General features: G+C 38.8%; 3 protein-coding genes across 3 annotated transcripts; 2 read left to right on the top strand and 1 right to left on the bottom strand.

Annotated features, from left to right (window-relative positions):
* The first annotated feature begins 457 nt into the window (after positions 1-457).
* On the top strand, positions 458-6,423 carry LOC135649875 (uncharacterized). The gene is made up of 6 exons (XM_065168800.1): positions 458-733; positions 1,871-2,275; positions 3,518-3,603; positions 3,698-5,399; positions 5,652-5,853; positions 5,946-6,423. Exons 2-6 carry the CDS (start codon positions 1,909-1,911, stop codon positions 6,157-6,159), a joined length of 2,571 nt encoding a protein of 856 aa, XP_065024872.1. The 5' UTR covers positions 458-733; positions 1,871-1,908; the 3' UTR covers positions 6,160-6,423.
* A 470-nt stretch (positions 6,424-6,893) lies between these two features.
* Positions 6,894-12,456, top strand: LOC103997542 (outer envelope protein 39, chloroplastic). The gene is made up of 12 exons (XM_009418793.3): positions 6,894-7,148; positions 7,255-7,321; positions 7,402-7,437; positions 7,523-7,667; positions 7,846-8,004; positions 8,252-8,322; positions 8,399-8,477; positions 8,549-8,664; positions 8,755-8,902; positions 10,247-10,316; positions 11,135-11,293; positions 12,318-12,456. Exons 1-11 carry the CDS (start codon positions 7,109-7,111, stop codon positions 11,290-11,292), a joined length of 1,089 nt encoding a protein of 362 aa, XP_009417068.1. The 5' UTR covers positions 6,894-7,108; the 3' UTR covers position 11,293; positions 12,318-12,456.
* On the bottom strand, positions 11,870-13,113 carry LOC135648712 (uncharacterized). Its single transcript, XM_065166617.1, has 3 exons — positions 12,710-13,113; positions 12,424-12,531; positions 11,870-12,350 (listed from the first exon to the last, which is right to left on the bottom strand). The coding sequence occupies exons 1-3, from the start codon at positions 13,019-13,021 to the stop codon at positions 12,039-12,041; spliced, it is 732 nt and encodes a 243-aa protein (XP_065022689.1). The 5' UTR covers positions 13,022-13,113; the 3' UTR covers positions 11,870-12,038.
* Positions 13,114-14,808: the final 1,695 nt, after the last annotated feature.

A 14,808-nucleotide genomic window follows, 5' to 3' on the forward strand; every position in this document is an offset into this window, starting at 1 on the left:
CAGAGCAAAGGCTCATGTGATGACATAACAACATGTTTTACTGCTAAATGTAAAGCAAAAAAAAGGATTATCAAGTTAGGGATAAGACTGAGAGATGCATATCACAGGTTTGATAGAGGGAAACTTCAAAGGGTGTTTGCTGATGATAGTAATGTTAAGCACTATTGAAGTTCCCATTATTTACAAGATTGAGACAAGAGACAAATATTGATTTACTCTCATTTATTTGAGTGTTGATAATGTTATGTTATAAGATTTTGGCTTTAATAAGAACATTCAAACATTAGATGGGTTTGTACATATTAACGGCAATCTTAAAGCAGCACTCCACGATATCACTTGTTTGGCAATCTTGACGCAGCAGGAAAGAGTAACGGCAGCGATCGCATTTATGTTCACCCCGGTACGAAACGGCAGAAGGAGGGGTTACCGAATCAGACGGGGTATATATGACGGCGAGTTGCCCCGTTATGAGTGGCGTTAACGTCACCCAGACGAGGGTTCTTATCGGGCGTCTCCCAAATCGCTACTCGCCACCGTCCCCCCAAACCGGCACCGCGGAATCCGATCTCTTCGAATCAAATCGGAGGCCCCAACCCGGCACGCCGCCAAAATCCATGTCACGACACGCGCCGCGCGTCAGGGAATCGCCCGACTCGCCGGATCGGTCGCGGCGTTATCGGCCCCTCTGAGAGGGGAGGCCCGGCGGCGTCTGCGGCAGCCCCCTGCTTCGGTAAGCTCCTGGTGCTTTCTTCCTCCTTATCTTTCAGGGATGAATAGATGGTAACGGCTCGAAACCGGCTCTCTGTTTGATCCGTTCTTTTGCTTTTTCTTCTTTTTTTCTTTTTGGTATCTGTAGTAAAAGATTTGTTTTCTAGGTTAAACTGCCTGTGATGAAATGCCAAATTTGTGGTTTAATGGTGTAACACAAACGTTAAGGGACAATTTATATGGATTCAAGTGACAATTATCTGGCATTGTAACTGTTATGGTAAATAACTTTTTTAGCCGTGGCCTCGGGGCCGTCGCGGCTTGGTTTGGGTCCGGAAGGCGGGGATCTCCGTGGGGGCGCTCCTCGAGCCCGCTGAATCTCCGAAGGCGGGGATCTCCGAAGGCTTCACACCTGCACAAAGGTCGGGTCGGTGTGCTCGACCCGACCCCTCCGACGATCAAGTCAGCGAAAGATGTGGAGGGGGTTTCGAGAGAAGTAGTGTTTTGGGGTGTGTCCCGCCTCCTCCCCTTCTAACGAAAGAGAGGGTATTTGTAGGGAAGCATTCTGCTTCCTGAGCTGCCCGCTTGCAGGGGGCAGGCTGACAGTAGTGATGGCGTAGCGTGTTAGACTTGGCTTTTGTAGGATATTAATGTGCCTCGGTCAGCGTTCTGATCAATTCCGAGGTGCGTGACGTCATCTGGAGCAGCTGACGTTGTCCTGAGACTGTTTGCCATTTTTACCCTTATCAGTAACTTTTCTCAATTTCATGCTTAATTTATTTGTTTCATGTCAACCCTCCTGCAACCATCTTTTGGAGATAAATGCAAACATCAAAGAATTTAACTTACTTTTATATGTCAACCATGTTACTAGAAGTGAAATTCAAGGGACTAGTTTGCATGCCAACTATGATAATGAAAGTTAGAAAAGATCTGAAGCTGCTGTTTATTGGATTCCAGTCTCATGGAATTATTGCAATTTTGTTTAACTAATTCTTCAGTGTACACATAAGTAAAAAGAAAGGCAAATAGATTATGAACCCTTCATTATGTACCATGAATGTCATCAACATGTAATCTTATGTTACATAACTCCTTGAGATCACATGTTTTTCCCTTCATGTTTATTAATGTTTAGATGGTATTTTCTTTCATACAGGATATATCTTGTGGGATTCTTGGTTTTAATATAGCAAAATGCCTCGACCGCCGGATATAGGGTGGCAATATGGTACCATGATAGGGGGCCATAGACATCATGTCAAGTGTAACTATTGTCACAGGATCATGATTGGAGGCATTACACGTTTCAAGAAGCACTTGGCAAGCAAAAGAGGGGAGATTAAGGGTTGTGAGGCTGTTCCTAAAGAAGTAAGGGAGATAATGGCACATCACCTGGCCACAAGGAAACCAAGGAGACCAAACAAAAGAAGACGAAAGACAGCTGAGGGAACTTTAGCAGCACCAGCTTCTACTAATCTTGGCATGGAATCTGATGCATCTGATCCAGACATGATAGATGCTGGACAAGAAGTACTGACCTTTAATGAAGCAGAAGTTCATTGTATGATACCATCATTTTGCTTTCTTCTTCTTTCTCAGAAGATAATATATAACATGAATTTTCTCACTAATCAAGATTGTCAAAATGCATATAAGTGGTATCTTTTTGCAATCATAAAGATATTCGGACTTTTGGAGTCTTTTTCTTGTAATTTACTTGTGAAATCCTTTTGTGTATTTGCTTTTTGATGTTACTAATGATTAGAGTAATCTTCCTATCTCTAATTCAGATGAACAATTTGATTCAATTGCTAACTGCTTACTAGTATATTTGTTTTGGTTTTTTGAAATGTGCTAGTTATTGGTATGCCTTTGTGATTATCATCTATGAATAACTTCTGCTGATAAGGCATGCCTGGTTATTATGTGCAGTAGGATGTGCATTAGCTGAAGAAGATTGGAGCAAACTGAAAATCTTTTTTTGTCTTGAGGACGTAAGAGGCAGCTCTGTAATAAATCTTGTCAGTCCAAATATTTTAGTACTTGTGCCTCTTCTTTGTTAGTGTGCTTTCTTTTATGACGGACATCTTTTGGTTGTCGTGTCCCATCTTGACTTTTTATTCTTTTTGCACTTGACTAAACAGTTACTGCCAAAGTATCTGTTTTAATCGCTAATATAGTTGATCAAAAGGGTCTAGTTTAGATCTAACAGTATCCTAAAGTTCTAATAGGACCATAGCTAATACTTTTCATTTCTCATCTATATATGATGGGATTGTAAGTCTGAAGGCCCATGCTTGAATATTTTCTTTAATTTTTTTGATATAGTTAGCTTGTCTATTAGTTTAATTCTCTAGTTGATTGTTTGGGAGGGCTTTCCTCTTTGAGCTGGAGAAATGCTTGAAGTCTTTATAATAAAATGATAGATTATATACGTTTTGCATACATGTTACTTTAGCTACATGTATATCTTCATATCATTTCCTAACAATCATTATAGACCCATAAAAAATTCTGCTGTCATGGTATTCCAAGTTACATACATTGTCAAACTAGCTATTGAATAACAACAAACTGTGATGTCATATTTCCCATGTTTATTGTAATTGTATATTTTAGAGTAACTTTGTTTTTCAGCCGAATTAGATGCATTATTCTTGTCAAAAATAATTTCAGTCTCTTTGGGCGAAATAAGTGTTTGACTGCTGAAGGCTTTTGGTCTATCATTAGCTTTTTGCACCTAGTCTATTCGGGCATATGGTTCCTTTTTTCTTAAACTTATTTCTCCTTTTATCTGATACAGCTCAAAGAACAGCTGAGCAACAATTTGAAGTTGGGACAAGGGGTTTCTTAGATGCTTTTGCAAGTATTCAATACAAGGATGAGCAAGTATGTTGCTTAGAGTGCTTCATTTTTTTTTTTTTTTTTTCGGTTGACTTGATTTTGTTTACTATCTGCTCTTTTCCTATTGCAAATTTTGAAGGATTTCATGCCTCCTAGAGCCACTGATATCGGATGGGTTCATGGTGTAATGGTCAATGGAGATCGACAAAAGATAGAATGCAAGTATTGCCACAAAGTAATCTTAGGTGGTGGAATTTCTCGTCTTAAACAACATTTAGCAGGAGAAAGAGGAAATATAGCACCATGTGACCAAGTACCTGAGGATGTCAAAACACAAATGCAACAACATCTGGGCTTCAAGGGTTTGGAAAATTGTTCTATCCAGCAGACCATAGAAGAATATAATGGTGATGCTCCTAATGCAACTTCAACTTCTTCAATGGCTGCTTCTTATAAAAGAAGAGAGAAGGATGTCAATGAAGGGAATTCCAACAAAAGAAAGAAAGCGGATATGTTATATATTCCGCAGGGCTTGGCACTACCCAAGCCTACAATGCACCTTTCTTTTGTTTCACAAGAGAACACAGACCAAGCTGATACTGCGGTCGCAAAATTCATGTATGAAGCTGGTATACCATTGACTGCAGCAAATTCATTGTATTTTCAGAGAATGGCTGATGCTATTGCTGCAGTAGGGCCTGGATACAAAATGCCTTCGTATCATTCCCTCAAAGGTAAACTATTAAGTCGATGTACCACTGAATTAGGAGAATTCAGTAAAGAACTTCGCAAGTCATGGGAAGTGACAGGCTGTACTGTCATGGTTGATAGGTTGAAGGATACAGCTGGTCGATCTATAATAAACTTTTTTGTCTATTGTCCAAAAGGAACTATGTTTCTCAGGTCAGTGGATGTATCTCACATTGAAACTAATTTGGATGATCTTGTTGATTTATTTGAGAGCATCATTCAAGATGTTGGCTCCAGGAACATTGTACATTTCTTATCTGATAGTGCACCCTGGTATAAAGCTGCAGGGAAGGTACTAATGGACAAGTACAGAACCTTTTTTTGGAGTGTGTGTGTGAATCATTGCATTGAATTAATGCTCAAAGGCTTGTGTGAAATGGATGAAGTGAATGGGACACTGACTAAGGCAAAGAAGATCTCTCAGTTCCTTTATAATGATGCATGGCTCCTTGATTTGCTGAAGAGGAATACTGAAGGAAAAGATATAATTCGACCTGCCATGGCACAATCTGTGATGGACTTTTTAACTTTACAGAATATTTTCTCTTTCAGAGGCTCTCTTCAGCAGATGTTTGCTTCTAATACTTGGGAGGAGTCAGTGTTATCTAAGCAGAAATTGGGAATGGATGTAAAGGACATTGTGTTTGATTTGCAATTCTGGCATTCATGTGGTAAAATAATAAAGGTCTCTGAACCACTTACAAGAGTTCTATGCATTGCAGATAGTGGAGAAAAACCTTCAATGGGATTTGTATTTGATGCATTTGAAAAGGCGAAGAGAGATATTCTTTTGGCATTTGATAACCAGGAATCTGATTGCTTGCGATATTTGGAAGTCATAAATCATGTACGGGATGAATTTCACAGCCCCCTGCATGCTGCCGCTTGTTATCTAAATCCGTCCATTTTTTATAATTCCAAATTTTCAATTACTAATGTCATTCAAAAAGGCTTGCTGGATTGCATTGAGACTTTGGAGCCTGATCTGACAGCCCAAGATAATATTACAAAGCATAAATCTTTTTACGAAGATGCTCTTGGCGACTTTAGTCGACCAATGGCTTTAAGGGGAAGAGAAACCTTGCATCCAGGTAACTTTGTTTCTTATAAGTTATAATCGATAAGTGACTGAAATATAAATCTTATTGAGCAAATCTAGTGCTCAAGACTCTTTCCGAAGTAATGTCTGGAGAGGATTAGTGTATGCAACCTTACCCAACAAGCTATAGTTTCTTTACTACCTTCTAGTGACAACTAAAAGCACTGTGAGGTTTATAGTGACAATTTATTGTCTAAGTTTCAATTTTCCATGAATGAAGCATTGTTTGAAAAATTGTGTCCAGCGACATGGTGGTCTATGTATGCATCAGACTATCCAGAACTCCAGCGTTTCGCTGTTAGGATTCTGAGCCAGATGTGCAGCATGACTGCATTCAAGAGGAGCACCTACATCAATGACACTGTCCATTCGAGTAAGAACAGAATTGAAGCCGCGATGTTGAATGATCTTACTTTTGTCCATTATAACCTGCATCTTCAACAAAGGTAAGTTTCAGAACCATGTGTTTGCTTTTTAGTTCTATTTTGCGCTTGAGCAAAGAAATTACCTTTTACTAAATCTCAATCAATATGATTAGGCAACCGGTGGCAACCGAAAGCAAGGGCTTTAAGAACGAAGAACATGACCTGATAAGCCCAGACAACTATAATGCAGGAGACTGGATTGATGACCCTGGAATGCTCGAGATGGAAGGCATCGACTTGTTAGATGCTACTCCTATTGCTGCAATCGATAAAGTCGGCAATACAAGTGATGGCAATCTTGTTAACAATGATTTAATCACAAATTAAATGTAATAGCAACCATGGCACCGCAATGCTGACACAGAAAAAAGCACCATTTGAGCTATATTTCATTGTGAAACTGAGAGTGAGTATATGTGGACATTGTTGTGTAGAAGTTTGTACATCTGTTTATCAGGTGACTTCCATTTCTGGAGGGGTTTCTTGTCGGGTTATTGTTGTAAATTGAGTTTTCTGGATTTAGGAACCCAATTTCCATTTTTGTTCTTGATAGAGTGAAGGCTCATAATCATATTTGAACATTATTTTTCATTCGGGGTTTTCATATGTCCATCCAATCAAAGTAAGAAAATAGCATATTTACTCTTCTATATATATATATATATATATATATTCTTTCAAATCTTTAAATCTTTTTTATACACTCAAGTTAACTATGTTTATCAATGATTTGAAGAAAATATAATCTTTTAAATACCTAAAGTATCCTTTATTACTTTCATCAATTAATTGTTTTTTTAACATTTATAAAGGAAGATTAACTTTATATATATATATATACTTAAATTTAGAACGATAAATACAGAAACCATTGTCTTTGGAAGCATATATGTTTTAGTTACATAAGACAAGTTTAGAGAACAACTGATATGATCCACACGTCAACCGTTACATAAGAGTTTATTATATCGGTATATCGGAATATTGTTTATATTCGGACCGGTTTAATCCGAAACAACGGCGACATATCATACCTCCCATTGGCACGGGAAGACCTCGGCCTCATCGCGGACGACCATCCAAAGAAGCAATTCCACACCTCCATCATCCCCGCCCACGAAAAGCATCCATAATCCTCATACAAATCGCCGCTGGTCTCCTTTCGCCTGCAGAGAACGCTGCTGGGAGGCCACTCGTGCCTCCGCTCCCACCTCCCGCAGGCTCCGTGTGCGGGTCGGATGAGTGGAGAGGCAGCCGTCCGCTTGCGGAGCTCTGAATGCTGATGGGCGCTCAAAAGAGCATTCATGCCGGTAAAGGTTGGTTCTTGTTCGAGTCTTCGCCTCGTCGTTCGTCCCTCTTTTGGGCTCAAGATGGCCTTTTTTCTGATCAAAGATTTGATCTTGGTTACGTATTCTAACCCAGCTAAGATAGACTTCAATGTGGACCTTACTCAGAAACTGTGTGGTGCCCTCTTGTTGCCCCATATCAGGTGCTTCTCCGGTCATTTCAACTCAAGATCCATTGTTTCTAATAGCACATTGACTGAAATATTTTTTTATTGTTGTTTAGGCAATCTACCGATCCCTTCTCGCAGGTTATTGCGAGGTACTGCTCTTTACTTCTGCAAATCGTTGTTTTTTACTCCGAAATTTACATACTTATGCTTATGTTGCTGTGTTTGTTCTGCTAGACTTTCCATCAAACACCCCAATCTCTTTGGAAGAAACGAAAAATTGGAGGTACTGTGGAACAAAGGCCTCGATGATTCAAACATTCTCATAGCATTCAGGCGCCCAAGGCCTGATTGGACGTCACAACAGTCGTTTACCATTCAGGTTGATGTTTCGTGTTTCAAACCTTTTGGTGTATTAAACAATATCTTTTGAAGGTTAAAAGAAGAATGTTGAGTCTTCTTCAATAATTGGATGTTATTATTTCTTGATAAGTTCTTGCATGGCTGCATTATTATAATTACATTGCTTCTTACCTGTGTTGTTGTTTACTGTCATTCAGTTTTCAGTGACTCCTGAGACTGCAGTGCATGGGTTGCCTGTTGATCATTTCTCTCACTCAGAGAGTGGGAGTGTCAATCTATGCCGCTTCTCAGCAGGTGTTGATTTCAATGAGCCTTCTACTTCCCACTGGAGCAGCACTACTGGCATCAAATTTGAGGTGGTTATCACTCTTCATTGCAGACATTATTGTGATGTAAATAAACCATGTATAACTGTAGCAAAGCAATTCTTGCTGCTTTTTACTATGGATTAAGTGATTTTGGTCTTTTTGCACTTCACTAATACGATGGGAGCCATAGTTAAATACCATAGTTTATTCCTTCTTCCTTTTCTCCCTTTTTTCTTCCTTGTCACAAATGACCTGGGAGATATTATGACCTTTTCGATCTGGCAATTGTGTGCAGCATGTTCATCCAATCAATAATGATGGCCATATGATAAGCAGGGATGTTGATGGATTTCCCATAACTTCCAGGTATCTAAACTTCCTCAGTAGCTGTCGCTTTATTATTTAGTTTTCATATGCTCATCATTATTGTCTTCTGGTTCAGTGGAAGCACTTATGATAATATGGTCATTCTGAAGCAGGAAGCCCAATGTGCAATTGCTAGTGATGATAGTTTTACAAGAGTAAGTCAGATGACAACCTTATCTAATTTTTGCAGCTGTATTAGTAATCCTTATGTGTCTCTATGCATTAGTTAAATTTTCAAATGGAACAAGGACTACCTCTTTTGTCAAAGTGGCTTATTTTCAATCGATTCAAATTTGTTGCTTCAAAGGGATTTAAATTGGGCCCCACTTTTTTGGTCACAAGGTATTGCATTTTTCCTGTTCTTTTTCTCTTTTCTACTTTGACATATCAGTTGTCACAAGCAACTCTTACACTAATTTTTTAATCTCACAGCCTGAAAGGTGGTTCGATTGTAGGGGACATGGCACCATACCAAGCGTTTGCCATTGGTGGAATTGATAGCGTTCGAGGTTATGGTGAAGGCGCAGTTGGCTCTGGAAGATCATGTCTGGTTGCTAATAGTGAATTTACAATTCCTGTGGTATGTGAGTCATCTCTAAGAATGCATATAATAATATCAAGTTTCTTTCACGTCCAAGATGGGGCATCCAATGACACTGGTATCAATCCCATTCTTCTTTGTAGAATGAAACTTTAGGAGGAATTAACATCAAACCTCAAGATGAGGTTTACAAGCTATTTAGCATCAGAATTGAAACCTAAAGGGGAGGGCCCTTGTAAGTAGAGATTAGGTACCCAAAGATGGAAAATCCAAGCTGGAGGTTTCTGGTAGTTGTATGTAGGTCAGTTGATCCATGTCATAAAGCTTGAGATTGTCCCACTTGACTGATTCAAGCCGATTTATTCAGGGATCAGTTACATCATAACTGATCTTGGGTCTCAGGATCATTGATTTTCAAGGGTTTGAACTTTGCAGAGTGGATTCAGACTTTGGACAATTCTGTTTTTATCCAGATCGAACTCAGTTATTATTATTATTATTATTTTTATTATTATTTCTCGAATCTTGGTTTTAGAGATTCTTTGGAACCTCCAAACTTCCTGCACGGGGTCATGAAAGTAGTGGCATTTTGTTCAAAATTTGTAATCATATGACATTTTTATCATAGCTTTGCGAATTTAAGATAATCATGGTGACAATGATAATGGCAGGAGTTGATATTTCTGAAGTGAGTTTTGGGAGTCTGTCCGCAATCTAGATAAGGGCAAAACCACCTTGGTAATGGATTTATCATGAATGCCGAATAGCTCAATGAATGAATATGCCCACGTTTTCTCAAGTTTATTGTGCATTGTTTTTTATTGACCTTTCTAACTTGGGTTTCTCTTTCTTGAGAAAGAGAAAGGGTGTTCATAGACCTAATCTAAGGGGAAAATAGTACTTTATAGCTGGGAAAGTAAGGACAAATCACTGGAAGATGTCCAGAGAAATTAGCCACTTCAGACATTTAAAATTAAGACTAAAATGCAATAGACTTCCCTGCTTCCTCCCTGTTTTTGCTTTGTCCAGAAACCTTTGTATAAGGTATTTAGAAGTTTTGATGCCTGATCAACTCTCTGGACCACTAGAGATTGACACCCATTTCTACTTCCAAGTTGACTACAGGCCCTTGGTCCCTGCCTGGAAAGGAAGCGTTTCTTTGTCTCTTCTCTTGGCTACATAGTTTTACACAATCGATTACTCTAAGAAGTTTGTTACAGTGGTATTGTTATAGTCGTTACTAATCTTTGTCCATACAACTGCATGATGACATCTCATTATGCTTTGATGTTATTATCTAAGCTGCTTCCTGTCCCTTGGATTGTCATTTATTGCTTTTGAACAAATTGTTTAACGGAAACATGGTTTTTTCTTCTGTCATAGACAAAGGAACTGGAAGGAGCCATCTTCATGGACTGTGGAACTGACTTGGGCTCTTCTCGGCATGTCCCTGGTATGCTTTCACCATTTTCATAGCTATTTCTTCCCATATTTGCACACAGGTAAATCCTTTTCTTTGCGAGGGACTGTGCGTTTAAGTACCATGTAAGAATCCTTGTAATGGTCTTACATACTGTAACCATGGTTCCAAATCTTCTCATGATAATGTGGGGTGCATGAGCATTCTGATGTTGTTCTGGAAAAAAGTCGAGCTCTTCATATCTTTTTTCCCCTTCCATGAGAATGAGAAATTACTAATCTCAGTGAATTAAAAAAAATATTTAAGATGCTTCAAAATAACATTGCATTTGTTTTTTTGGTTCTATCTTCTTCATTTTGATACACAGTCCAATTAGTTTCTAGCTTAATGCGCAAGATTTGATTGAATCAGATGGAACCATAAACAAGTATAACATTGTTTTCTTGGAAAGTTCAAAAGGTCAATGAACAAAATTGCTAATCATTTAAAACTTCATCATGTCAAGGTGTTAGGCTGGTTGAAGTAGGGGAATTTCTGAGAATCAATCTGGATATTTACTGTTTGCAAAAGCTTCCTTTCACAATTGCGGGCATCTTTTTCAGTTGTTTTTGTGCCATTTCATGCTTGAATGAAATATGCCACCTTGCTTGATCTTTCTTCTCCTACATTATTTTTGTTAACTTCAAACACATTCCCATGATTCTTCGTAACATTGAAATTCCAAGTTTTTTTTTATTGTCATTTTCCTTATAAGTGTTAATCCGAATAGTTTATCAGATTCACTTGGTAGGTTCTCATGAAATACTATGCAAAGTGTAGTGCATTGATGGTTTCCTTGGATGAATGCTCAGGTAATCCTGCCCTTAGACAAGGAAAGCCTGGGTTTGGAGTTGGTGTTGGATATGGTATTCGCTTCAGCTCGCATTTGGGTCAGCTTCGGGTTGACTATGCGATGAATGCCTTCCGACAGAAGACTGTTTACTTCAGCATCAACAGTGTTAGCTCATGAGGTATTTGTTTCAAGTCTGAGATATCCTTGTCAAGCATTCTTTCTTGATTTGCTAGTTTTAGGAAGAAACAAGAAGGCTGGTAAGAAGTTGGAAACTTCTCCATCGAGATCATTTTATGTTTTGAACAAGGAGCTCTGTTGGTTCGAACTGGTACATATCGATCGGTATATATTGGTTGGTTACTGATCCATGCATGAAATAGACTTGGTATCACTTGTGTTTTTAGTTCTTTTTATTAGGATTACCCTCCTCTCTCTCTCTCTCTCTCCATCTATCTATCTACTTGCACTCAGTCTCTTAGGCCATGTATTAGTCCATCCGATGCTTCTCTTCCTCCTCCATGGCCATCTTCTCTTCGTATTTTTTTCTCTTTTTTGCGTCGTCTTCTTCCATCTGTTCGTCGGTATCGTAGCATGTATTGATACACCATGTGTTTATGCGTCAAACATGAATTGGATTTGTAACGATTGATTATCGATCAACACATATCCTTAGTTTAAGCTCCTGCATTTTCATTTATTTTTATAGTAAAATAAAAAAAAGAAAACAATTAGATGATTCAGATTTGACTATTCATAAAACACAAGCAGAAAATGGTCATTTCAATAGCCTATAAATGAATATCCACAAACACCAGCAAATTCACTCTATAAAACAACACAAAGATCAGAAGGAGACACCACCACAAACACAACTACGCTTCAGTGGTTTCAGGACTCGAACATCCATCCACATCGGGTGGCAATCAGAAGATCTTGTCGTACTGGCCGGTGAGAGTGTTCTTAAGGTCCGAGTACAGTCCATAGAGGGAGTACTGCTGCAGCTTGGAAACCTCGTACCATGAATTGAGCACAGCATCATGCTTGTCTGTGCCTGAGAATGCCAACTGAATCCCTATGCTGCAGTCCACAGAGCCACCCTGGCCTTTGCAGTTGGGAGCTTTGATGGCGCAGCCCTGCTCCCTGAGACACACAAACGATGACTTCCCTGAACATGAAGAACAGCTACCTGTCTTCCAATGCAGATCTTGAAGCGTGCCCTTGTGGAATTCAAGCACCTACATATGGACAACAAGATGGAAGGAATGTGATTGCTGCTGTTCTCGGTGATTCAGAAGGCGTGAAGCATACCAGTGTGAAGCTGGTGATGGCATATGAACTGTTGCCAACAAAGACGGGAGAGGACCTTGCTGCATACTTTCTGCCGGCAAATGCCACCATGAATCCACCACTATTGATCTGGAAAGCAAAGAAGTAGTAGTCTGGTTAATGATTGATTGATGTATTTGTCTAGCGATACAAGAACAGATTTAATGTGATATTCGAAGTGAAATTAAGCATATTTATCAGCTCGGTTGAGATATTCGATTCATATGTACATCAAAACAGGGGAGATAAAAAGGGGGATGGATCGTACGGAGGGGTTGGTGGTGGTGTTGACGGTGAGGAGGGAGATCTCGTCGACCTTGGGGCGGAAGACGGCGAGCTGAGCGCCGCGGGTGGAGAGGGAGAGGCGGCTGTCGCAAGGGGACAGCTGCAGGCTCTGGTTGAGGAGGAACGAGTCCCGGCCGGAGAAGGCGATCCCGAAGGTGAAGCCGTCCCACCGCTGGACCTTGGCGTCGGCGCACGGCTGGAACACCGAGTTCTTGTCGCCGGCCTCCGCCGGCATCGCTACCATTGCGGCCGCTGCTGCCACCAGCATCAACGCCATCGCCGCTGTCGGCGCCATCCGGGATCTCCCGCGTTGGTCTCTTGGCAGCTGTCGATCGATGGAATGAGATGGCGGAAGGAAGGGGAGACTTTTTGTCTGCGTTTTGTAGTGCTCTTTGGTCAGCTCGGGTGACTCCAAACGACGCTCTTCTTGTTGTCACGTAGTGATGGCTTTACAGTCTTCGTATTCCTTCCAATCACGAGACGGGTAGATGAGGTACGAATACGATGAGGAAGCGTCTGGTCTTTTTAAGCCTTCCACGCCTCTCGAAGAATTTTTTAAGATTAATTATATATTATTTATTATATTTGGATGAATAATATACTTACAAAATTTATATAGATCTTTATAATTTTGAAGGTGAAATAAATAATTTTATTTGTTCCATTATCGTGGGGTTATATTGACGAAAAATATAAGTACGAAAATAATAAATAAAAAAAATTAATTTCAACGTCTTTTTCGTTTCTAATATGTTAAAATTCACTAGAAATAAAAAGAATATTAAAATTATCTTTTTTTATTACTTTCGCATCAATCTTGTGATGTCATGTGTTTTCCGTTGAAGCAACTGATGATTTTAAGACAAATAATATTATTTATTTTACTCTGAAAAGGATCACAATACTAATAGGGTCTAAGTGCATTAGGTAATTTATAATTAGCCTGATTTTTAATAACTCATGCTTATTCTAATTAAAAAATAAAGGGAGAAAAATTATTATTATTGGATTATCTTTATTATTATTTTTAACAACCCACGCTTATCTACTATGAAAAAAAATAAAATCCGCTATTTTCGATTTTCTTCATTATTGTTTTTTACAACTCACGCTTATTCTACTATGGAAAAAAAAATAAAAATCACTATTTTGGATTTTCTTTAGTATTATTTTTAACAACTCACGCTTATTCTACTATGGAAAATAAAAATAAAAATCACTATTTTAGATTTTCATAATTCCAACCTTTAAACAGGGCGAGATTAGGATAAAATCCATATGTCACATGTGGGCCAAATGTTCTTATGATCAAGTCAAATTTTGGACCCCTTATTAGAACCCATACTATGACACAAACATTGATACCTTATCATCAATGATTGAGTTGGCTTGTGGGATATATGTGGCATGCAAGTATCCTATGAGGTTTCTTATGCATCTCCTCATTTATTAAAGCATTTATAATATGGACTCCTACTGATATATTTGCAAAGGTAATTAAGACACAAACTGTTGCAACATAATGATGGCTGTTATTTTGTCACCATCATTGATAGTAGTGACTGCATATTGGTTGCTATATGAAGTGTCCATTAAACATTAGGACAAAGTGTTGTCCCTAAGGGAGTAAAGAGTAACTTTCTTCTGGTCCTACAAGCATTCTGGTCAAACCTAACCACTTGTAACCCCATAAATTCTTGCATGGAAAACATTAATCTGGAAGCTATTCTTTGGAAGAACTCATAGTTGAAAGTGTAAGATTACTTGGATCCAAGTCCATTATGCTAAATGTCAAGTAATTATGAAAACATGAAAAAAAAAGTATAGAAGCATTAGGTTGTAAGTGAGAATACACTAATCCACTAGGCTGAACTACTGTTTCAGACTAGCAGTTCAATCTCATAGCCTAAAATAGTAGAATTAATGGATCAATTATCTATGGCATGGAATTAGATATATTTCTATGCAAAGAGCAAAATCACATGTCCAATTAACAATTAGTTGAGGACCCAAGAGTTACAATTATCTAATATACCTATTTCTCCCAACCTAATCTCCTATGACTTGTATTTTATAACTTCT

The sequence above is a fragment of the Musa acuminata genome, chromosome BXJ3-9, assembly GCF_036884655.1.
Source record: "Musa acuminata AAA Group cultivar baxijiao chromosome BXJ3-9, Cavendish_Baxijiao_AAA, whole genome shotgun sequence".
Classification (NCBI taxonomy): domain Eukaryota; kingdom Viridiplantae; phylum Streptophyta; class Magnoliopsida; order Zingiberales; family Musaceae; genus Musa; species Musa acuminata.

What these genes read in the sequence shown, in the direction of transcription:
- LOC135649875 (XM_065168800.1), top strand. Translation starts at nt 1,909, where the DNA reads ATGCCTCGACCGCCGGATATAGGGTGGCAATATGGTACCATGATAGGG. An exon ending in TAATGAAGCAGAAGTTCATT is followed by an intron (nt 2,276 to 3,517) that starts GTATGATACCAT and finishes TATCTGATACAG; the next exon opens with CTCAAAGAACAGCTGAGCAA. An exon ending in TTCAATACAAGGATGAGCAA is followed by an intron (nt 3,604 to 3,697) that starts GTATGTTGCTTA and finishes CAAATTTTGAAG; the next exon opens with GATTTCATGCCTCCTAGAGC.
- LOC103997542 (XM_009418793.3), top strand. Translation starts at nt 7,109, where the DNA reads ATGCTGATGGGCGCTCAAAAGAGCATTCATGCCGGTAAAG. An exon ending in CCCACTTTTTTGGTCACAAG is followed by an intron (nt 8,665 to 8,754) that starts GTATTGCATTTT and finishes TTAATCTCACAG; the next exon opens with CCTGAAAGGTGGTTCGATTG. An exon ending in CTCTTCTCGGCATGTCCCTG is followed by an intron (nt 10,317 to 11,134) that starts GTATGCTTTCAC and finishes ATGAATGCTCAG; the next exon opens with GTAATCCTGCCCTTAGACAA.
- LOC135648712 (XM_065166617.1), bottom strand. Translation starts at nt 13,021, where the DNA reads ATGGCGCCGACAGCGGCGATGGCGTTGATGCTGGTGGCAGCAGCGGCC. An exon ending in ACACCACCACCAACCCCTCC is followed by an intron (nt 12,532 to 12,709) that starts GTACGATCCATC and finishes TTTGCTTTCCAG; the next exon opens with ATCAATAGTGGTGGATTCAT. An exon ending in CCATCACCAGCTTCACACTG is followed by an intron (nt 12,351 to 12,423) that starts GTATGCTTCACG and finishes GTCCATATGTAG; the next exon opens with GTGCTTGAATTCCACAAGGG.